The sequence below is a fragment of the Sinocyclocheilus anshuiensis genome, unplaced genomic scaffold (assembly GCF_001515605.1).
Source record: "Sinocyclocheilus anshuiensis isolate Anshui unplaced genomic scaffold, SAMN03320099.WGS_v1.1 scaffold330, whole genome shotgun sequence".
Taxonomy (NCBI): domain Eukaryota; kingdom Metazoa; phylum Chordata; class Actinopteri; order Cypriniformes; family Cyprinidae; genus Sinocyclocheilus; species Sinocyclocheilus anshuiensis.
The window spans coordinates 62,903-88,475 of record NW_015547689.1 but is presented as its reverse complement, the minus strand read 5'-3'; the positions used below and the strand labels follow the sequence as shown (position 1 = coordinate 88,475).

The 25,573-nt window shown below is 35.5% G+C and overlaps 1 protein-coding gene across 1 annotated transcript in view; it reads right to left on the bottom strand.

Moving 5' to 3' along the window:
• The window catches only part of LOC107703432 (protein turtle homolog B-like), a 114,022-nt gene that overhangs the window by 26,720 nt on the left and 61,729 nt on the right, over positions 1 to 25,573 (bottom strand). Inside the window, exons 7-14 of the mRNA XM_016506058.1 lie at positions 17,586 to 17,703; positions 15,593 to 15,734; positions 13,086 to 13,231; positions 9,392 to 9,534; positions 7,716 to 7,784; positions 7,521 to 7,637; positions 7,275 to 7,425; positions 5,290 to 5,413 (exon numbers count right to left, since the gene is read on the bottom strand). Of these exons, the coding sequence (XP_016361544.1) occupies positions 5,290 to 5,413; positions 7,275 to 7,425; positions 7,521 to 7,637; positions 7,716 to 7,784; positions 9,392 to 9,534; positions 13,086 to 13,231; positions 15,593 to 15,734; positions 17,586 to 17,703 (1,010 nt within the window). The remainder of the gene's footprint in view (positions 1 to 5,289; positions 5,414 to 7,274; positions 7,426 to 7,520; positions 7,638 to 7,715; positions 7,785 to 9,391; positions 9,535 to 13,085; positions 13,232 to 15,592; positions 15,735 to 17,585; positions 17,704 to 25,573) is intronic.

Below are 25,573 nucleotides of genomic sequence, written 5' to 3'. Positions count from 1 at the left end.
CAACACTTTTTCACACCACTGTATATATATATATATATATATATATATATATAATAATTATATAATATGAATTATATAGAATTCATTTTCACATAATAAATATTTCAATATTTTATGTAATAACATATATGATTATATCATTCTAATGCAAGAAGCAAGAAGCCAGCCAAGAAAGTTCAAAATGTCATTTCTCTCACAGATTGCTGTGCTAAACACAAGGCATCATTCAAGATGTTGAAATTTCACTGTGTTAGGAATATTAATGACTTTCAAAAAGAAAACAGTAAGGAATTGGGTGTATACGTCATTCACCCCATTCCTATTGGTGAGTCATAATATTCCACTGAGGTATAATTGATCACTTCCTTCATGCCCTTATAGCATGACACAGGCTCTTGAGATGTGTGTTATTCACAGCATCTCAGCGGTCGCTCAGCACCTCTCCTGCAATGCACAGGAAGTAGCAGGAACATGCCAACTATCTGCGTCAACGAGGCTGATGGAAGCTGTTGTTTAATCTCACGTGGGTCACATTTAAAGGCCATTCACACACAACCTTTAAAGCATGAGTCACACTGCCCAATGCTTCAAATGACACCTTTAGTCAGCTCTTGGCACAGGCCTCCGATCACACGGACACATCAGACCAGAGGAAAATGATGATTTAAGAAGTCGGAAGCATAACGGTGAGGAAAGTCTGGCCCTTGGGTGAGGATTAACATGCTTTCATCCTCCTATTTTTCTGTAGCTTTTGCATGTGTGGATTGTGGCGTTAGTGGAAGGATTCATGTTAGTACTCAGTACAGACTCTGAACTTTCGGGTGAGAATTCACGTCAGTTTTTTCAATCTAAAGCAACATATATATTTTTTAATAATTGCATGTTATTCATCCTTAGCATGAAGTAGATGTAAAACAACAACACAAATATATATGCATATATTAATATATGCCATGATTCTTTCAGTTAGAGTTGCAAGTTGCAATGTCTATTGCAAAAAAATAAATAAAAAAATAACTACTAGCGCTTGTATATACAGAACTAAAACTAAGACTTTAATAATAAATCAGATTCAAGCAGAAAATCATAAATTGGGTACCTTGCATGTAGCCGCAATGTAGCTGCATATTGCTGACTTAACATACATACATATAAACTCTACTGTTCAAAGGTTTGGGGTCGGTAAGCTTTTTTTTTTATTCAGCAAGTATGCATTAAACATGAGAGTAAAGACTTACATTGTTACAAAATATTCCTATTTCAAATAAAAGCTGCTCTTTTCAACTTTCCATTCATCAAAGAATCCTGAAAAAAATGTATCCGGTTTCCACAAAAATATTAAGCAGCACAACTGTTTTCAACATTGATAAGTATAACAAATGTTTCTTAAGTACAAACTCGGCATATTAGAATGATTTCTGAAGGATCACGTGACACTGAAGACGTAGAGTAACAGATGCTGAAAATTCAGCTTTGCCATGGCAGGAATAAATTACATTTTAAAATATATTCAAATATAAAATATTTTAGTACAGTTATTTTAAATTGTAATAATATTTCAAAATTTGTTGTTACTGTTATACTGTATATTTAATTAAACAAATGCATTCTTGGTGAGCATATAAGAGACTTCTTAAAAAAAAACGTACCGACCCCCAAACTTTTGAAGCATAGTGTATAAATATATAGACCTTAAGCATCAGAGAAACAAATGTGCAGCCATCTTTAGAACTTTGTGCTTCAACTTCCGTTTTTGCAATAGCTTTGTATATTTCTATAGGATCGCTGTTGAAGAGTAATTAGCTGCTGAAGTGGATTTACTTACTGTAGAGTTAATGAAAGGTATCATAAGCATTGTAACGTTTGAAGCGGATGTCAAAACAAATGTCAGTAGACCAGGACGATTTTAAAACGACCAGTTCATTCATAAATTCGTAATATCTTACCTTCATGCTGTGGAAATGGAAGACAGAACACAACGAGAGCAGTGCTGAAAATACATAGTATATAGGCCTATATATACACACACTTCTCTTACCAGGCCATATAATCCATTTTTCCTCCATATAACAGTCATGAGTGTCTCTAAACTCTCAAACTAAATTTCATGACAATTTATAGCTCAAAAAGGAGTGAAATCTGTCTCCAGGGCTTGCAACGGGCTAAACCTGTTCATGCTACATTCCCATGAAACACTGCTGCCATCTGACACCTGGTGTGACTGCAGAAATATGTTCTAAAATGAGTAAGTACCAAATATGGCTAACTAAGACACCGTTTGAAGGAGATTTAAAGTCAAATGATTGAGATGTTCTTGCTTGTACCCACCGAAGCAAACAAACAAAGGTTATTGAGAAGCATGTGACATTCTATAGGGGCAGGAGCACAGAGAGCTATAGAATGCTGCTGATATTCCGGGTGAATATCGAAGAGGACAGCGCCACACAGGGAGCAGAATCACAGGGATGCAGAAGCACTGGCATGGGCGGCAGAGAAATGAAGAGAGGCGGAGGAGACGACTGAATAAGGAGACGAACGTGCTGCTGATTAAGCCAGAAGCAAGAGTTTGCCATTATGGATCAAGTCATTAACAAAAGCACCTCAGTGGCACCTCTTTAAACCCTGGATGTCACCTTACCAACGCAAGTAATGAAAATTTTTAAAATTATGATACAGTAAATACTTACTTGCAATATAGTTGGTTCTCTGGTGGTATGGTTAAAATATCAAAACTGCAAAATATCACTGAACTGCGAGAAGGCACAAGACAAAGTCTTTACATCAATATTTACTTTTCATGCATAAGAATCATCAGAATCTCTTTAAGGCCTTCATAATGTACTGTATGTACAAACTGGAGGTTCACATCTGAGAAGTTCTACTGTACTTAACATTGTTTAGAAAATGTCATTTGATTTTTTCTATATTATGATTAACATTTACAGTATGTTGCTTCCTGCAATTAATCCAAATTATGACCAAGTGACAAAAATCATACACAATAACATGCCCAAATTAGTGATAATTATTTTGTTTAAAATATTTGTAAGTCTGTTTGGATAAAAGAGTCTGTTAAATGTAAATGGAAATATTTAGCAAATTTAATAAAATTACTTAGGGATGCATGATATTATCGGACCAATATCGGATATGAAAAACTATGCCGATATGTCTTTCTGATAAGAGGAATACATTAACTCACATGTGCTCAGGGTGTGCTAGCGATTAGATCACGTCAACAGTGCGATTAAATCATGTCAGCAGTGTGGCTCATTCTTGAAGCAGTTTTGCCTGAATGATGATTAGATTCACTGTTTTAGATCGCTGCATTTAAACTGAGAAAGCACGTACGCGTTCGGTGTATGATAGAGTAAACAGTAATAGCAGGGGCAGTGGCAGCAGCGGCAGTGTTTATAAAGCAGTAATTGATGCCATAAAATCATGAGTATGTTTTGAAGGTATAGCTTACATGAAAAAAAAAATCACAAACATGACACTTAAATTAAATAATTTTATATATACGGATTTATTCATTAATGTGTAATATGTTGTATATGTTGTATTTTTAAAAAAAATTATGAGCTCTAAAAGATTTTTGCTTTAGACCATTTACAAATCTTAGATCTTAAAATAAAATGTTAAGGTTACCACTGCATCTTTCTGAAAAAAAAATGCAGCATTTGAATATAGTTTATTTATAGTTATTTTCAAATATTCAGTGTACTGACATTATAAACGAACTTCATTATTGTTTATTTAATTCTAACAAATAAATTCTTGTTAAAAACGAACCAAAATTTAAATTAATTTGCTTATCATTTCTGCACAGGAGAGACTTGGTTTTATTTCCAAACAAAAGGAAATATATCGGTATCGGCATCTGCTATGTGTTGAAAAATACTGGCATATCGGATATCGGCAAAAATCCAATATCGTGCATCCCTAAAATTACAGTTTCATTCCGCTTGACTGGTCAGAAATCATGAGATTATTTTATTTTACCAATAAAAAAAAGTTTTGGAACAAAAAGTTTTGGAAACTTGGGTTGAAACAAAGATATACTGTTAACTTCATTCAAAATAAATATTACCCAGACATTTATATTGTCTTTATATGCTCTACAGGGTCACCTAAAAAAAAAGTCGGTCACCTAAAAATGAAAATTTTGTCATCGTTTACTTACACTCATGTTGCTCTATTATATGCACAAAAACTTACATTTCTTTTGAAAAAGAACTTCTTGGCAGAAGAATGTTCCCGTGGCAACTAACTGAAATAAGTTGAAATACTAAAACTTAAAATAAATTTAAAATTTAAAATAAATTAAAGCTTAATAGAATATTTAAAAAAGTGACAAAACAAAAGTGACAAAAGCACATAACAATTACTAGGACTTAAACTAAAATTCGAATGTAAACTATATAGTAATATATAAACAATAAAATTAAATTAAATGATGACAACTTTCATTTTTGGGTGAACAATACTATAATTTTTTCTCACAGTATGAATGGTTCTGCATACATAAAAATATAGAGCTGCCTTTATGTTTTAGGAAAGGAGTTCTTGACATTAAAACTATAATTAAAAAAAACACCTTACCCTAACCTAAATGTGTTTTCCATAACAAATGTTACAACCGATGGCACGCCAGACTCAGCAGCAGACTGTTCCTTCTAAATCACATAAATATGTCATTATTTTTAGTGTGCTGAAGTGTTTAAAAAGCAGTCGAACTGCACACAACACCAAAATTGTCTTGTCAACTTAATAAGGTACTTTGCATGCAGCTCGACTCAGAACGACTCTGTGGAGAGATTTTACTGCCTGATCATGCCATTCCAATTCTATCGTTATGAGCCTCATTAACACGTCCAACATGCTAGCTAACTGCTTGTAGAACAAAAAAACTCAATAAAGAAAACAGTGAATCTAGACTACTCATGGAATGATTATCTCTGTTCAAGACTTCCAGTATGAAGTTATTTGGAAGTTATGAACAAGAGTTTGAAGAACTTTACATACAACTAAAAATGTATTATATGCCATATAAAGAGTCCTGACCATGATATTATACCCATAATTAAAACTCTTAACATTTTAGCTGCACTGACATTAATATTAACAGTGTGTCCGACTCAAGATCGGAGGGCCCTGCTGGTCATCTCACCCATAGGGGGAAAGGTTTTGCCCCATTGCCCCCAGATGTAGCAGCCTCACAGCAGCAGCAGAGCTCAAGTCAATAGTTAGGAAAAGAAGCAGAAAGCAAAGCATGCTGGGATGACTCACACATGGCCGTACCAGACTGAGAATGTCTGCTCAAAGCCGCCGTCGTAACCGGGTTCCCACGAGACGTTGGCCAAGGTCGTCGAGACCGAAACGTGGACTTTGGCGGGAGCGTGTGGGCTTGTGCCTGTGGGAGGAGGACAACTCGTGTCACACTCGATATAAACACACACTTGTACACAAAAGCTAAAGCAAGGCCACATATTTTATTTCCATAAAACGTTGTCTGAAAAAAGCCCTCGCTCACTTGTCTTAACACAAACACTTGCGCTAACACAAACAGACTCTGTGTTTCCCGACTTACCGAAGGACTTTTGTACAGAGAGCTTTTTGAGAGGAACTCAGATAGCTAACAGTTTAACCTAGCAGCTGCTGCTTAGCTGCTAACCAGCGACCCAAAAAAGTTTCTTTAACGGACAGTTTCACTGCAGCCACATAAATCCAAACACGCCCAATAGCACACTGGACATGCCAAAACAGTGGGCAGCAATATAAGGACTGAGCTGGCAGTGTTGGTCTACAGCTGCACTAGCCACTAATAGAAAGAGATCATGAGGACGTTAGCATTTGCACTACTTTCCTCTATTGAATTTATAAGCTATATCCTATAAGATTAGAGTTTAAGTCTGCATGTGCATATACTTCAACGTAAGATACTGCAGTAGCTAAATAGCAATAGCAAGTAATCTTTACACAAAAATTGATACTTTTGACAAGTATGTGCTATTAATGTGAAGCGGAAGTGAGAAAAAAAAGTGTTTATTACATTTTAAATATGGATATTTATCTTACAAAAACGCATGGATTCGCTACAGGAGGCCTTTATTCACCCCCCGGAGCCATGTGAGGGACGTTTTATTACGGATGCACGCACTTTATTTCATGTCTTCTGAACTGTTGACAACCAACACCCGCTTACCCCCATTGAAAGGCTTGGAGGGGCCAGGTCAATTTTTAATATAACTCAGATTGGATTCGTCTGAAAGAAGAAAGTCACATACACCTAGGATGCTTTGAGGGTGAGTAAAACACAGGCTAATTTTAATTTTTGGGTCAACTAACCCTTTAATATAATGAAGGTGATTAGGGAGATGACAACTAACTTTCTCAGAAAACCTGCTTATTTTTTTTTCACAATTTTTGATATACTGTAACTGGATAAGGATTTTTTTTTTATTTAGACAATTTGAAACGGAGTCATTTAGACTGATTTGTGGACCTGTTAGACCAACTCACTGAAACAAAAGTCCTTGAAAGAATCATTTGTTCAACGAAGTTTTAGTGAACAGCAGTTACTGCTAAAACTAAAACTATTAAAATAAATAAATAAATAAAATTATAATAACTGAAATAAAGCTGAAATAAAATAAAATCTTAGTATTTATAAAATACTACATGAAAAACTACATCTCAAAAAAATGAAAATTAGAAATGCTGCCTTGGCAACTAACTGAAAATAAAAAGTAAAAAAAATAAATAAATAATAATAATGTAAATAGAAATATAAAAAAACTACTTTTTTTGTAAAAATTCCAAAAGTACATAACAAAATGACGTATGCTAAAATTAATATGAGCTGAAAATATAAAAATAACAGGTAATTCAAAAAATTAATAATAGTATAAAAAAATAACTAAAAATATATACTAATATACTAAAATAACACTGAAGCACATAAATAATAATTAGCCAAAAAGTATTTTACATCAGAGAAGTAGAAAAATATATATTCAATATAGAAATTTCCATAACTTTTTAAAAATTCCCTAATATGTTAGATTTTCCATGACTGTGGGAACCCAGAGTAAAAGACGACTGTTGTCCTGCAAAATATAAACTAAAATCTTTGTGCACTTTTAATGAAAATAACACCTTTAACACTCTTTGATCTAATATGATCAAAATTCATCACTGTATGGAAAAATCACTTTATCGCAAGTCGTGTTTGTGCATCATGGGGTTGCGCTATTTGTCTCAACGCCTCATACCGATTACTAGGAGGTGCGTGCTGGCAGTGATGCTCGTGGCGACATTGGAGGCGACACACTCCCACTCCCCATGGTCCTCCTTGCTGAGAGATTTGAACTGTAAGCTGCCTCGTGGTAGGACGTTGTGCTTGCTTCTGCTGGGCTTCCCTACCTTCTCCAATAAAAGAAAACAGTTCTAGCAAACGCTTCAGTTGGGTTGACAATAATACAGGATCCTACTTAAGGATCCTTAAGGATACGGCTTACCTTTCTCCATGTAATGTTGGGGAATGGGTCTCCTTCTGCCTCACAGGGGATGACCAGCTCTCGACCAGCCTCCTGCCTGTACTCCCCCCCAGGAACCACCAGAAATTTGGGTGGGTCCTGTCCATTGCCAAACAACACATTATACTGATGCAAATACATGATATAATAAAAAAAGTAAACACTCACTGTCTTTACCTTTAGCACCAGAGGAGCAGGAGGGGACACTCGAATGCTCCCATCTTCCATTTGGCTCCAGCCAGGGTACTGCAACAGAGAGAAACATCAGCACACATACAATCAGGGAAATCGTTTCCTGTATCTCAAACAACAGAGCATGACAACGTTTGATTCACAACGTTGGTGTGTAAGATATTTGTGTGTTTTTTTAAATAACTCTTATGCCCACAAAGGCTACATTTATTTGAAAAACAGTAATATTTAAAAATACTATTATAATTGAAAATTACTTTTCTATTTTAATATATTTCAGCCACGTTTCTTCATACAGTAAATCATTCTGATGTGCTGAATTGCTGCTCAAGAAACATTTTTAATTATTAGCAATGTCGAAAACAGTTGTACTGCTTAATAAAACTGATACATGAATATTTTTTTCAGGATTTTTTGATAATGAAAAAGTTAAAATGAACAGCATTTATTTAAAATAGAATTCTTAACATTATAAATGTTTTTTTACAATCACGTTTGACCAACTGGTTGGGACCTTGCTGAACTAAAGTATTACTTCCTTTCAACAACAACAACAAAAAATCTTTCTGACCCCAAACTTTTGAACGGTAGTGTATTTTACATTTGTAAATTGCTTTGTATAAAAGCATACTGGATGCATTAAAAAATATACAATGTTAAAATTGCACTATGTAAGAAATTATATAAAGCGCAAATTTCACACTCAGTATAATCACAGTATGAAAAATTAGGCCTCTCTGAGAATCATATGCAATCAGTTTGAGGCTAATAGAGACACTGAATAAAATCACTTACGTAAAAATGAACTAAAAAAAGTGAAGGGGCCATTTTATACACCTTATCACCTTGAATCATTAAAAGGGACATCGGATGCCCATTTTTCACAAGTTGGTATGATTCTTTAGGGTCTTCATGAAATGTCTGCAACATACTTTGATTAAAATTTCCCAATGGTCGTGTAAAACAACACCCTTTTTTATTTGCAAATCACCTTTCCTCTTCCATGGAAGAGAGGGGCGGGGTAAGCAGAGCACATCAGCATTTAAAGAGCCATGCACCGAAACGGGTCGCTGTGAACAGAGCTGTTTTTGACAAGGTAAAAAGACCATTGAGCCATTTTACATGACCATTCAGGAATTTTAACCAAAGAATGCTGCAGACATTTCATGAAGACCCTAAAGAATCATACCAACTTGTGGAAAATGGGCATCTGATGTCCCCTTTAAAATCTTATGATTATTTTCCAAATCTAAAAAGCTTTGAATTTATTAAAACACTCTTGTTATAATGGTTCCTATACCCCTGACAAGCCATACAACTATTGCATTCAGTGAAATGAATGGAGTGGATTTGCTCTCAGAGCACTTTAGATGTAACATGATAAGCCTGCACATTTTCATCTACATGGCCACTATCCTTAAAAGCCAACTGTACTGTCAGTACTGTACTGTACTTACAGTCATTCTCCATTTGGCTTTATAGTTGAAGAGGAGCCAGTGATCTTTGTCTGTGTGAGGCTATGAAATCAATGTGAACTGTGAATGAAACCCATCTCACAAAGCTGAGAGAGAGAGAGAGAGAGAGAGAGAGAGAGAGAGATCGCCGAGGCCCTTGTGACAGCATCTGTGAAAACACTGAGATCATTGTCCAGCTGGACTCACCTTCTCTATCCGCAGAGGCAGGCTGTCCTTTTTCCACTTCACTGAAGTGACAGGCGGGTTGGCATCCACCGGGCAGCGGATGTACCCCGGCAGTCCTATAGCCACGTAAATAACGGGCGGCATGTTTACAACACGGGCAGGGTCTACGGGATATAACGAGAGGTAAAAACATTTAAAACAGCATAAGCGCTTTTATAAAGAGTTGTTATAAAATTAGACATTTAGGTTAGTCCATTGTTAAACTGTCAGACAGATGAGAGGAGTTTGTACTGGATGTCTCTCTGAGCCATTAGTCTGGAACATTTAGCACAAATCCTCTGAATAAATCAAGTACTGATGGAGAAGTACACTAATAAAGAACTTTTCGCTCTCACATGCCTGAAATGAGAGTGTGAAATGTGACAAAAAGGTCTGAACTAGCTCACACTGAGACTGTTATTCAGCTAATCGTAGGACAGCACAGTTAGCTCCTTGAAAACAGAGGGGGAAATAGCTACAAGTTACATAACTGAAATAAAAACACAATTTTAATATTTTTTACAGAAAATGTTGTGTTTGCCCATGCAAAACTCTCCACAATGTAGGCAACTGAAAAGATGATGGTAGGGTGTTGTGGGCTGATTTTAATTGAGAGAGCCACAAAAAAAGATCCCAAATCCCTATGACATTTTTGTCACTAAATATGGTTTACCTTTTCAGTTGACTAAACAGGCAGTGTTTAGTGTAAGAAAGCATTTCCTAAGGAAACTGGATTGGCTTCCAAGGCACAATAATGGCATGTCTAATGATATAAAACAATTTCAAGTTTTAGAGATAACTGCAAATATTTTGTAACTACAATATTTATTTTACTGTAGAACTGGAGTCTTAAGTTGACTCGTCATTTAAAAGTTTAAGGTCAGTAAGATTTTTTTTAAAAAAACAATTATTCAACAAGGATGCATTGAACTAATCAAAACTGACAGTTCTTTCAGACATTCGGACATTTATTATGTTATTTTAAAAAACTATTAAAAATAAATGCTGTTCTTTTGAATTTAAAGATTTTTTTTTTAAAGTATCACAGTTTCCACAAAAATATTAAGCAGCACAATTGTTTCTTGATCCCCAAATCAGCATAATACAATGTTTTCTGAACGATCATAAGAAAATTCAGCTTTACCATCACAGGAATACATTTAATTTTAAAATACATGAAAATGGATAGTTATAGAGTTATTTTATTTGTTAATAATATTTCATAATATTACTTTTAACTGTACTTTTGATCAAATAAATGCAGTCTTGGTGAGCATAAGCTCATAACCAACCCCAAACCTTTGAATGAAAAATGTATACATAAATATAACAAATAAACACACCATAAATAACAAACACATTATTTGGTCAATCAACTGCATGTACAGAATTGTGCGATATCACAGGCAATGAAGGAAAAAAACAACCAATACTGTGAAAAGCCACTATTAATTCATTTGAGCAACAAAGCATGAACAACAGCATTATTTCTGATAACTTTTCCCTTCTTTATATTGTATAAACAACATCTAAAGCAAAGAGTATCATTAATACTGTAAAGAGAGTCAGTTGCATGTGACTCATAAATCACAGTCTCTAATTAATGAAGACACCATCCAACAGCAGCATGCTGAAGAACGAAAGGGAGCGGCGCTCCAAAACGAACACTTTGAAGAAATCCACTGCTCCATCTTAACGCTTAGCAAAGTGCCAGGGTCTATTTTTAGACCCTGTGTGGAGCTGAGGGATGGGATGATGGGAGGAGTGGACCAGAAATAAGTGTAGAGTTGAGAAAAGAACAGAAGAAAAGGGAGTCGTGAGGATGAAGGACAGGAATGCTAAGGAAAAGAAAAGGAAGAGGAGGAGGAAAGAAAAAAAATGTAGGCAATCTCAGTGCATGGAGCAGACCTGCAATGCCGCCAGACGTCCAACGGGGCCACCATCGCCCACGCTAACAGTCTGCTGGAGAGTCTGCAGGTGACGTCACTGCAGAGAAGAGGGTTTCCACACAGGATGATGTCATCCCTTTATATTCCCCCTCCTTTTTTCTCACTCACTGTCAAATACACTTTCTCTCCGCCTCTGCTCGCTACACACATGGGCGGTCAGGCTATGTGCCAGCGGATGAGACTGTTGAAGGAGGACAGGTGCAAATTCCTGCAGTCTGGGCTTTCTGCTATGATGTAATCCCTTTCCGCCACTTCAACCGTGCCAAGCTGGTCCGACACAGGCTTCCTCCCAGAGAGGGAATCTGAAATGTCTGTTGCCTTGGATACCACAGCCACTTCTGCAGCGTTCATTCCCATTGCTATTTATTGCAAATGCAACATGTTTGGGTTTTTTTTTTTGGTGCTTTTTTCCAACAATGTCTAGAAACCCATGTTCTTTGCGTCAGTCTATCGGTGTGGAGGACGTGAGCCGTGACTTAGTGATCTGCTAGCTTACTCACTCAAGGTCACTGTTTCAATTCTGCTCCAGACTCCGGGGACAGAAGGCCATTCCAATCTCTCGGTTGCAAATAGAAAGCGTCAGCCTGCCCAACAGAGGCATTTGAAGCTAATACACCCTCGTACCCATGTATTGAGACGGAATATGCCAGGACACTAAAGTAACCCTTCATCAATTACAAAAGATCACTCTGCAAGTAAATCTGTTACATACCACCGTTATTCAGCATACATGAAAACGTAAAACTTATTTGGCCCATGATGAAAAGGCATAATGCGCTGATGAAGGTTGTTTTCATGCTCAATCCAGTGAGAGTGAGACCAATGTCACAGATTCAGGATGAAGGAGAATTCCTCCTCTATTATGTCATGTATGACATTACGTAATACAATAGGCAATTGGGAATCACTGCTTCATCTAAAAAGGATTTGTTACAGTGAAAGGTTGTCATTGTATCATAAGTAATACAGGACATCATCATTTAGTATAAATTCAGGAAATCACCTATATCAGGAAGTCTTAAATCATCTGCATTGGTGTTTGTTTTTTACAACAAATTGGAAGAAAGTTTATATAATCATTACTTTATTGTTTAATTTAATAATTCATTCATTTATTTATTGGTTATTTACTTTAATAAATATTTACTTATTTAATTTGTTCAATTATTTATTTTTTTCTTCATTCATTCATTTACAAATTGGAAAATGTATGACATAATGATCACTTTATTCTTTAATTCAACAATTTATTTATATGTTGGTTTATTTATGCAATTATTTATTATTTACAACAAATTGGAAGAAAATGTATGACATTACGATTGCCAGGTCACTAATCAAATGTATGCAAATTTGTGACACTGACAGTGTGTACAAACGTCAGATGTTCTTAGTTTTAGAAGCACAAGATGCTTTGGATCATTCTCAAATCATGCTGGATGACATACATGATGATCACTTTCAACAAAACAGAAGTTTTTTCGGATTTCTGAACCCACTGTATGTTCGGCAGGATGTATTGACAAAAAGTTAAAATCCCAAATCGATTCTATTCTGGTGGTTTCTCGCCTACATACTGCAGTTGTAGTTCAGCATCTGCCCTGTGCAATGCAGTGAGAATTTTTAGAGGCACCAGAAAAGGACAAATGTTTTCAGATAAAAGACAAAGATGTAGTGTTTCTAAGATCTAGTTGTGTATCAGCAGATTGCTCTGCAGACTGACTCACAATGCACTGTCAGGTACGCTGATGCAGAAGGTGGGCGCCCAAGGCTGTTACTCGGGCTGCAGGTGTATTTCCCAGCATCCTCAGGTTTCACCTGGGAGATGATGAGCGAACCGTCGATCAGAATACTCACTCTGCGCTTTAGATCACTGGAGAGAGAGAAAGAAAGATTGACAAAGAAGAATCAAATGAGAAAGTTGAATTAGCATCAATAGTAATGATGATTCTCACAGTTTACACTGCTTACAAGTCATTATTGCCACAAAGCTGTCATTTCTTATTGTACATACACTACCGTTCATAAATTTGGGTTCAGTAAGATTTTGTTTTTGTTCTGTTGAACTTTCCATTTATCCTGAAAAAAAAATATCATGGTTTCCAGAAAAATATTAAGCAGCACAACTGTTTTCAATATTGATAATAAGAGAATGTTTCTTGAGCACCAAATCAGCATATTAGAATGATTTCTGAAATATATTGTGACACTGAGTAATGGCTGCTGAACATTCAGCTTTGTCATCACAGGAGAAAAAAATTAAAACAGAAAACAGTTATTTAAAATTATAATAATATTTCACAATATTAACTGTTATTTTACACCAAATAAACACAACCTTGGTGAGCCTAAGACACAGCTAATACATTAAAAATAATCTTACCGACCCCAAACTTTTGAACAGTAGTGTACAGTATTTTTATGTTCCATTACTGGAACGACATGAAAGTTTGTAAATAATGACATTTTTTTTCTAAGCTATCCCTATAAATATGTATGCATGTGTCAATTAATTTAAAACCAGATAATAAAGCACAATTCAAAGCTTCATGAATTACAATCTTCTCTTTCAACAAGAACAGATGGAGTGTCCGGGGCAGAGATCAGAGGCAAAAAAAATAAAAAACCCTCCAGTGGACAAAATGCTTGCGTGGCCTCTATTCTTGCCTGTGCTTCCACCTGTCCTGCTGCACAGAGCCGCTATTAAAAAGGAAAAACCATAATATCCTTTTTCTATAAAGTGTACAGGCCACGCATGAGGGCGTCTTGGATGGCTCAGGGCACCGCTACTTCTAATCAGTGCTAGCGGAGCATATGATGACACAAGCGCTATGTGTACTATGTGTTTCTATGTTTACTAGACTATCATGGTGTTACCTTAGCAACATGCTATTGCTAAAGTCAAAGGAAATCAATTGGTCTTCATGTGAGGAGTAGCTTTCTATGTATAACATTCCCAATTAGTCACTTATAAGGCATCAAAGTATTTCAGTCCGTCAGAACGTTCATAAAGGTGCACACAGGGAAAGCAAGACATGAATGAGACAATCTGAGGTGTATGAGACCTCCAAACAAGTGTAATGACACTGACACATGCACACAATGTAAACACAAGTGAGAAACACGTAGCAAACTGTCATAGTGAACTTTCATTGTGACACTTTTTTTCTGTTTAAACTATTTTGTTTTTTTTCTTCTATAATTTCAGTTGTAGTGGGCTCAGAGCTTGGCACTAAATGAATCTTTTTTTTGACTGACAAATCTTTACAAATAAATTGAAATTAAAAAACGCATCTGTTTATCAATGGATGAACACTACCATTTAAATGTTTGGGGTCGGGAAGATTTTTTGATCAAATAAATTCAGCCCTGGTTTTATAATTTAAAAGAACTGTTTTCTAAGGAAGCCCATTTCCGTCACGGAATATAAAAATAAAACCCGTAATTGTGATGTATTATCTTAAAATTATGTTTGTTTGTTTTTTCTTGCAGTTCTGGGGTTATACCTCACAATTCTCACAGTTACCTTTTTTATTATTATTTTTTATTCTGTGGCAGAAACAAAAAAACTGAATTGTGATATGTAAACTTACAATTAAAAAAAGAAAAAAACTCTTATAAACTCTGAGATATAAACTTACAGCTCTGAGAAGAAAAGTCTGCATTGTTAAATATTAGATCAACTTGCAACAGTGAGAAAAAAAAGACAGAATTGCAAGATGTAAACTCAGAATTTAAAAAAGTCAGAATTACAAGATGCAAACTCAGAATTCTGAGAAAAATAGGTCAGAATGGTGAGCTATGAACTGAAAATAGTTGAACAGTTGAAACTGTTAAAAACAGTGCTGCTTAACATTTTTGTGTAAACTGTGATAGAATATTTTTCAGGATTCTTTCAAAACAACAGCATTTACTTTTTTGTTTGTATTATTAAAAAAATCAATAAAAATATTTTTTAAAAATAAAAAATTTAACTGACGCCAAACTATTGAACAGTAGTGTACAGTACATCAGTGGTGGCATATTTAGTAGCATTTTGGGCACCTATGATAACATTTAGGTTTTCTATGAAAATGTCACAACACAAGGCTAAAACAGTATCACAATGGCCATAGTCCCTAAAACTCACTGATGCCTCAATGATGATGATGAAACTACATGGACTGTGACAAACTCCGCATGGACACAGGACAGTGTGGGTATGGTACAGTAATGAACCGGATCATAACTTTACTTCTTGAAGAAGACGTTATCTTCCTCCCAGAACCAGGTGTACGTTAGGTTGCCAGGATACGCCTCAGCCTGACAAGTGAAGAATGCATCCTGGGATATGTTTACGGTTATGTTCTCTGGCGGTGAAACAATAAATGGGGGTCCTGAAATAGAAAAGAGACACATAATAAATCAGCATTACATATCAGGATGTGTCACATCCTATTGGAGCATATAGCAATCTTCAAGTCCTCTTCAAGGTTAAAAACAATAGTATTGGAGAAAAGATTTCCTATAAATGTTTCTAATAATATATACTTTCGTTCTGTCATTTGTATTCAACAGCTGTTTGACAATGTCAGTCGATTGTGGAGTGAATCATACAATATTGGATTCATCAATACCTCATTTACAGTGGTGTACATGCTGAATACCGAATGGTATCATACGGAATTATACTGAATGAGTTAATAGAGATTTCAATGAGATAATGTAGGTTCCACTCAGCTGTACCGTACATATTTGGACCAGCCGTCATTTGAATATCATTGGCTAAGATTATAAGAATTCTACCCAGTGTGACAATCTGCAACGGCCTACCCACAGATCTCACTTTACCGCCCACTGTGGGCATCGCTTCAGTTGGCAGTGCCAGAGTAAAGAGAGGGCTCTTCTGTGGAGAAAGCCTGCAGAGAGCTCCCCGTGCAGGCACGGACTCTACAGATGCTCTCCATCCTGCTCAACAGCACACACACATTACAGTACAAAAACAAACTCGCTAGACAGCCAACATGTCTACAAAACAATGTTTCTGCAACTTGGCACTTTTATGTCTCAGCAGTTGATTTAAACTAACAGATTTTTTTCTTCTTTTTGTTAAGTGAAGGTCTTATTAAAATGGCAATTCTTTCACTCAGTTTTGCATTAATTTATTTTTGATACTTCTCAACTGATTTTCATGTATTTATTTTATTGTTTGGCCCTTGACATCTTCAAATGTTTCATACAGTAGTCTAGACCAGTACAGAAATTTCCTGAAAACATTTTTGGTCTGGTCCAAAGTCATTATAACAAGAAAGTTTCTCTTTACTGTGAACAAGTTTCTCATTATCATGAATTACAGAATCAGATTTCTTTACTCAACTATGGCAGAAACGGGCTTCAATACTAAAGCACCCCTTCACCAACACCAAAACAGTATTTATTGTGCTATTATACAGGATATCATTTAGCATTATAGTTATTAGAATTAAAAGGCTACTATTACAATGATTCACATTAACCATTCAGTACAGTGGGTAAAAAAGAAATTCAAAAGAAGCAGTTTTAGAGAAAATGGAATGCCATTTTATGACTGCATTGATTTTGATACTGGTTTGATTGGCATTTGATGGGACAAAAATAGGAAGGAGTGCTTTATTGTTGTCTAGAAGTGTGAATAAGGTGAATAAAGAACACGGTTGCAGAAATCTGCCACTGAAATTTAAATTTAATCTTTTGACAGCTTTTATATTTGTATAAAAATCTTACCAAGTAAAGTAAATCATATTTATGATTATGAGTAGGCCACTGCCACCCATTTTTTTTATAAAAAAAAAAACAAACAAAAAAAAACGTTACAAATAGACAATAAAAGTTATAAATCCATTGCGTTACTGGGTTAAATGCTAACATGGCATGCGAAAAGCAGCAGACAGAACAGATAGGGAACCCAACAGGAAAAAGCTTCTTTGGCAACACTATGGTAAAAAATCTCTGACCGTGAACCCATTACTGCTTTATACTGTACCAGACAGCCAACATATGGAGTCCAATTATCTCTGTAGCTCTGCAGCATGGGTGCCATGCAGCATGCAGCTTTGCAAGCATGACTGTACATACATACACAGACACAAACACACAGAGGACTGTTCAAACACACCGCACAGCACTCTGACAACATGATAGTGATGCCATTCAATTCATAGCAAACAATAAAGTCATGAGGAAACAGTTTAGGGCAGTTTTGGTGCTACCTTGGACGAGTAGACGTGTAGTATGGATGGCCTCTCCCTGCTCGCTGTATGCTCGGCATGTATACGCTCCCCTGTCCTCACGGCTGATGGAAACAATCGTCAGGCTGCCATCACTCACCTGTGGAGAGAGGTCACAGCATCACCTACTGAGATACAAAGCTACGACAATCACACACAGCACTGTGTATGTATGTATGTATGTATGTATATGTGTATATACTGTATATGTATGTACATATATATATACACACATTAAAAACTCTTTCATAATTTTCTGCAACTGCTCTTATTTTTTTCATCATAAAATATTTACACTAGAATACAGTAGATCTTAAATAATTTTTCTTAAATAATTGTTAAATTGTTTTTTAGTGTTAAGCTTACTAAATTTAGTTATTTTGTATAGATTATTCATATTTTATGAAACAAGTCTTGTTGAGAATACGATTTAAAGGGATCGTTCACCCAAAAAAAGAAAATTACCCCTACGCTCTACATCATATGCTGGTACGCCACTCTCTAGTGAACACACATACGACAGTTAGAAGAAACTAGAGATTACGGTTTATAAAGTTTTAAATATGAATATTTTTCTTACACAAACACATTGATTCACTTCAGAAGGCCTTTATTAACCCCCTGGAGCATTGTGGAGCACTTTTTATAATGGATGGACTCAATTTTTTGGGCTTCAAACTCTCGACCCCCATTCACTGCCATTATAAATCTTGGAAGAGCCAGGACATGTTTTAATATAACTCTGATTGTATTCGTCTGAAAGAAGAAAGTCATATATACACCTAGGATGGCTTAAGGGTGAGTAAATCATGGGGTAATTTTCATTTTTGGGGGAACTATCCCTTTAAAGGTGCAGTATGCAATATTGACAGCTAGAGGTTAAAATGGGTACTGCAGTCCAAATTCAAAATATTGGAGAGCGTTGTTCCTCCTCAGACTCAACGCTCATGCAAGTTGCCAGATTGAAGACACACAACAGGAATGAGTGCAACTGGAAATGGAGGTTGACAAGCCTTACACTGTAAGTTGATTTAGAGTTGATTTCTATGCATCTGGTCATAGAGCTTTTTGATGGATGCCAAGGCTTTTAAGGTTGGGTAGAATGCACAATTTCTGACCCAATTTGTTTGCTGGCTTTCGTGGTTGCAATACGCTATGTTTTCCACCAACTGGCAACCCGGGGTGTCAAAATACTATTGGGTAAATTGGCAGTGGGTGGAATCACACAGACCAAAACAAAAACAGACATTTCAACACGGAATGCACATTTCAAAGTAGAATAACTGTCTGTAGCATTGTTTTTCTGAGATACAAGTGTGTCAACTTTGCATGTTTCCTAAATGTCTGCAAACATTTTTATGCTTTAGTATTTTTATGCTTTGGTACAGTCCAAAAATTACATACAGCACCTTTTAAAATTACATTTTTGGGTTTAAGGATTTTTTATTTATTTGATTCAGTGCATATACTGGAAAACAAGACAAAAATATTGATTAAGAAAATTACTTTTTGCAGAAAGAAAGTGCGTTTCTCTGAAACTTAAATATATTCATATAAATTATGATTTCACATTCTCTCATAAGTCAATATAAATCTCCTTTTTGCTCATTTAACTGCTCAGGTGGGTTTTTTAAAGTCTATTTATATATGAACACATAGATCAGTAGAAATGATGTGTTGGGGGAACCATGCTCAGCATCCCACGAGACATCCATTTTTCCCACTGCCATACCCACAGCTATGTTTCTTTACATTCAACACATGTATCATGACAGGGGCCACTCTTACAAGCTTACAAAACAACTCTCAATTTGACAAAACAAATTGTCTCGTACACAGTACAAACAAAAGCGCTTTGCAGTGAAATCGCTGTGAACCGTACACAGAGAGACAGAGACTGCGTAGGAGAGATCCTTATGTTTTTATTCAACATCTTTGAAATTAGGATCCAAAGGCATCATTTACAGTGGGGATTTCCCGGACAGTTTTAGTAATGGCCAATTTTGTCCCCACTACTTTATTAAATAGCTGGGGGGCATCTAATACAGAGGAAGCATCTACATTTGTTATTTATTTATTAGCTTTATTTACTTATGTAGTAATAATAATACACAAAAAATGAATTTATTTAAAATTGTATTTTTAAGTCATTTAAAGTTATTTGTGGATAAACTATTAGTCATGAGCTAAGCCTTTTGCGCAACAAATGATCCCCACCCATATATTATTCTGATGTTTTCTTTTGTGCAGGTTTTTGTTTTTAGTAAAATACCAGGCCAGCCTGCTCTGTGTCTTGTTTTTATTCTGAAATAATATAAAACATGCAAATCATAATTCATTAATAGGATCCTGTATGAACTCTGAAGCTCTTTTCAAGCTCTTTTCAAGCTTGCTGGTTCGGTTTCACAATCATCTTTTCAAGACAAGGCCGCGCTTATGAGAGGAGAGTGTTTCTGCTTGTTTTGGCCTTGAATCATGCACATGCTCTCAGAGAGTGAGCTGAATAATTGATTTACTCTGTACAAGAGTGTGTGTTTGGTGGCAGAGGGGCAGGTAAGGGGCGGGATGCTGATCCTTACTATTCATGATTTATCAGTGCATGTTATTGCAAAGGGAAAGAAAATTTTTCATCAAAATGTAATAACTTGCTCCACCTTTGAAACAATTTTCTTCTCAGCTGACATCACTTAAGTTGCGTGGGCACTGAAATAAGCTTTAATTGTTAGTGCAATATAGGTCATGTGATAACACCACACATATGTCAATAATACCAAATAACAATAGATAAAAAAAAATATTTTCTAGCATTAACATTGGGACAAGTCAAGAGGCTTAAGGGTCTGAAGGTCAAAAAGCCTCCTCAAAAGTGGATGCCAACTGTTTCAGGACTCAGGAGAAGAACAGTTCATTCTCATTTTTCAGAATAATTTCTCATATTCTTGTCTTTTGTCATGAGTAATGTCCAGCATTATTTTCATAAAACTAAGAAAAAACGAACTCAAATACAAAAACAATTTCTTCCTTAATTAGTAGACCATACTTTTTTTAAAAGAAAGTGTGAAATTTTTACTGAACAAAAATATTTTCCTCTTTCCTTAGTAAAATTTATTTTAAAAAAAGTAAAATACTAAAATGTATTTAAAATGAATGGTATATTTACTATCAGCAAGGGAGGGGAAAAAAAAAAACTTTACTCATTTTTTAATGCAATTCGCTGCCAATCATAATCTCATAGGAAATATGTGACTGGGCACAACTAGTCTTGGAACAGTGTAACAGTTCCGCCGCTCTCCGTAGACAGACCTGACAGATAAGGGACTCAACAGAGCATCTCTTCTCCCCGGCCTGTAAGAGCTGGACGGTTAACGATACATGAGGGTCACTTTATTGTTGCCGGTCAAGCAGGTGAAGAGTACTTTGAGGGAAAAAAAATGCAAGAGTGGAGACAGATGACATGGATTGATGGTAAAATAAAGCCTTCGCTGAGGGGGCTCTCTGATGAATTATTCAGCGTTCCATCAGACGGTGTAATAGCAAGACCTACTAACAAGCATCATCATTACAGTTCATGTGATATCAAGCATGTGTGACTTTCTCCTTAGAAGACTTACACACACCTTGAGGCGAATATTTCTTCTATTTTGGATGTTAAACTTTGGTTTTTGATTTGAAAAGAATGTGCACTGGGTGAGAACCAGTGTTGCTATTGTTAACTAAAACAGTATTTGAAATAAAGCTGGAATAAAATAAAAGTAGACATTAGATGGATAAACTTAGAAATATAGATAAAACTTAACCCTTTAACTGTCACTCACATTTTTGAACATAGACGTGAAAGACTTAAATTTTTATAATTCATGAAAGAAAACATTTTGTAACATGATATTGATGTACCATTTTCATGGTAATGCAATGTTTGATTTTAAAATGGGTTTCAAAGGATGAATTTTGAGATTTAAAGTTTTCAATTGATATATAATTTCTGATGATTTCTAAAGTGTGATAGAGAAAAAGGCAACAAAGACGACTTTTTTTTTGACAAAGGTCAGAACTCCTGTTTGATGTAGATTTTTGAGGTGCACTCTTGTCATAAATTAATCTATTACTTTTCCTACATAATTTTTCACAAAAAACAGTGGTAAAATATCTATTTAGGAGTCTTAGACCTTTCCAACGATATATAGTTTGTCATGATTAGATTAGGATTTAATTGTAATATAGTGAAATAAACTTAGGCGTCCCACAGAGGGGACGGGTGACAGTTAAAGGGTTAAGATATATAGATAAACTTAGATAAAATTAGAAATGTTGCCTTAGCAACTAAATAGTTAATTTTAAAATTGAAGCACTAAAATTATTACAACTAAAACAAAAATAAATTTAAGCTACAATATATAGAAAAAAAACTATTACAAAAATTAGACTAAAAAAAATAAAATGAAAACTGAAAATATAAAAAATAAAAGTTAATTCTAAATATTAATAAATACTATAATAGTATATAAATAATGCTAAAATAACACTGGTGAAAGCTACTTACAAATAATGTATTTTATCTCTATACACAGCTACATTTGGTCACCGATGGAGAAAGGTGCTTTTTTGAATTTTTAGTTTTTTTTAGAACATTTATCCAGCAGAAGTTAACTGGACCATGCTAATCAGCCAAACCTTGACCACGTGACATGAACATACACACTCCGTCGCTTTTACAAACTGAACATACATGCATTCAGTCTACAAGTAGGCAGCGTGAGAGTAAGTACAGCGGCTAATTTACTCAACAAACGGCAGCAGTCTGAGACTCCGCTGTGGATCCCAGTCTCCGTAATTACACTAATTACACAGACGGCTACGGTAGACCCAACAACAACACACGTCTAATAAATCATAGCACACCACTTCAGAATAAATAAAAAACATTACTGTGATTGATACATATTATTTAGCATTATTCAAAGACTCCATTCCAACTTCCATTCATAAATAACCCTGATATTGGCTAAATTAATGTCTTTTTAAGGAGTTGAAAAAATGTTGATGTTCCTTTGTTGAACATTATGGAAGTAAAACTGGTTGTAAACTGAGATTCATGACTTTAAGAAACATTATTCTGTTTTGTAGTCAACAAAGCGGTACTTGAGCATCATTGGCGTAGTCTTGTACCTTTGTCTTTTTGTCTGATTTTCTATTCGCCTCGCTAGTTTGTTTGGATTCTTAAAATAATTTTTTTAGATTCTCAATAGGAAAAATTAATGGGGAAAATACTTTTGGAACCGAGTGTGCTAAAAAAAATTGGGCCAGCTCTGTTGTACTTTATGGAGGTACATTTGATAAAAATAGGTGTGGAAACACTGATTTAGGATGGGATTCCTCTCTTTTAAAGACTATTAAAAGAGGTGAGTCTGTACTAACTTACCACATCATTATGCTTCAAACATATCCAGCAAAAAAGTTAAGCAATTGTAACCAGAAGCTGTCCTCTTTCCTCTGTAAATAAGATTAGAGATCTAATCAGTCAAAACAATGCTCTATTTTGACTGAACAAAGAGCTCGCCATCATTCAAATTAACAAGCAATGAATACCGTTGTTCCTCTCCTGATGTTATCTCACCTTACTTCAAAAGTGTTCAATCACTGAACAAAGCTCGTCGCTGACAGGCTGTCATTTCTCTGCTGTGTGTGAGAAGATGGAGATCTCTCGATGGGCTCTTGTAAATCAAACTCTTTTCAGGCCGAGAACTGAGCCATCCGTTCCTGTGCTTAGTCTTCAGCAAGCAGATGGTTTATATGCAGGAAGCGTTTGATGGTTAGATTCAGTATGTTTGGCTTGCTGGTTTTGATGAGCCACAATCAATGGATCTCTTGTGAGAAAAGAGCTTGTGTTTTTAGACGACGTTTTCGACAAGGGAATAAAAAAGTCTGTTTTATATCACAGACGGCTCAGTTAATGAAATATAAAAGATGTCACTCAAGTCGAGAAATTCCATTAGTATTGAAATACTAGGATGGTTTATTTGGTTCCTAATTACATAGCACTGTGAACATACCAGGCCCAAGGGACGCCTCTACGACACATAGTTAAAATGAGCACAGTTACAGCACCGAGATGGACAGAGGGCTAGTGCTAAATGACTAGGGAATATGACAGGGTTGAGGGGGATTAATTAGCTCTTCCTACAGGCCGTGTGATTACCGTGTTAAAACTGCTGCTTGATTTCTTCAATTTGACAGAGGAAGTTTAAAACATACAGCAGGGAAACTCAAATTGCTTTGCTTAAAGGCACTTTTAGACAAAGTTATGGAAAACCATCGGAAATATGGCAAACTTATTAGGCACAGTCTAAATATCCTTGCTGGCAAATTTAGTGGCAGTCCCCCAAACCCTCTCATGACCCCAATAGTTCAAAATGTCACATACTGCACACTACACTTTAAAACTTTGAGGTTGGTAAGATTTTGTAATGCGTTTGAAAGTCTCATTTATGCGCACCAAAACTGCATTTTTATTTAAATACTGTAAAAAATACTGTCATTTTGTGAAATATTATTAAAAAGTTTAATAACTGTTTTCTATTTTAATATATTTAAAAATATAGTGTATTCCTGTGATGGCAAAGCTGAATTTTCAGCATCAATACTCCAGTCTTCAGTGTCACATGACCCTTCAGAAATCAGTCTAATATACTCATTTGCTGCTCAAGAAACATTTCCTATTATTATCAATGTTGCAAACAATTGTGAAACATTTTTGTGGTAACGGTGATATATTTTTCTCAGGATTTTTGATGAATAGTTCAAAAAGCTGTTGAAAAGAACAGTATTTATTTGAAATATAACCTTTTTGTCACTTTTATCAAAATAATGCATCCTTGCCGAATTAAAAAAAATAAAAAAATGTAAAATCTTAAAAACAGAATCTTTCAGACCTCAAATTTTTAAACGGTAGTGTATAATTCAGCTATTAACTGAACTGATAAGCTAGAAGATATCTTTCCTCCTGTCAGTGTCAGAGAGTAGCGATGACTTTGTTCACGCATTCTTTTGCTTAAATCTGGTTATTAAAATTAATAATCAATTGTGAATTAAATCAAACCTAACTAAACACTTTCTCTGCATGTCACATGGTTGCAGTTTAGACACAGAAGCAGCAATTGAATTGTGCTGGTGGGCCACTGATAACCTCATGGAGGGTTGGATTTGGGGCCGTGATGATGGTAAATGGGACAGAGGAAAAGGGGAAGAAATAAAGAGACAAAGTCAAAGTGCCTTTGACCTGTCATTTCCACTGTCATCAAATATCCTGAGCCCTCACTGTGGCAACTCCAATCCTGTATTTGTACAGAGAAGAAGATCAATCAAAACACCACAGGAACTCTTCAGGATCCACAACACTAGGGCTGTCTGTCACATACTAAAGTTTAGTATATCGTGATTTTCAAAAACAAAACTGTTTTAAAATGTTAAAATCAAAGACAAATATCAAAAAGTTAATTTAAGACCATGGCAAGTATTTCTCATTTAAGTAAAAATGACTTGTCTACAAGCTTTTACACTATATATTAACTACTCTTCAAAAACCCATAGCACATGGTCACATGAACATCTGTTCTAACACCTATGTATCTCTAATATTTAGTATATATCGATATGGCATCACTGAAAGAGAGAGCTGAAACACAGTTCGACATGACTCAATGACTACATTGACACTCATGGGTGCTGGACCACTAAAGCACTGCTATCTTCAACAGACACATTCACACACACAGACAGACAGAACTGTCCCAGCTGAGAGAAAGTGAGTTGATAATAGCACAGTGTTTTAGTCGATAGTACAAACACTATCATTTTTTCATCTGTCAGAGCTCTGGATTCTGAACACAGTCTCTGTCTGTCATGTATAACTTCACTGTCCTGTTCTCTCAATTAGGTAACAGACTGACAGTGTGCTTTTTTGAGACCAGCCT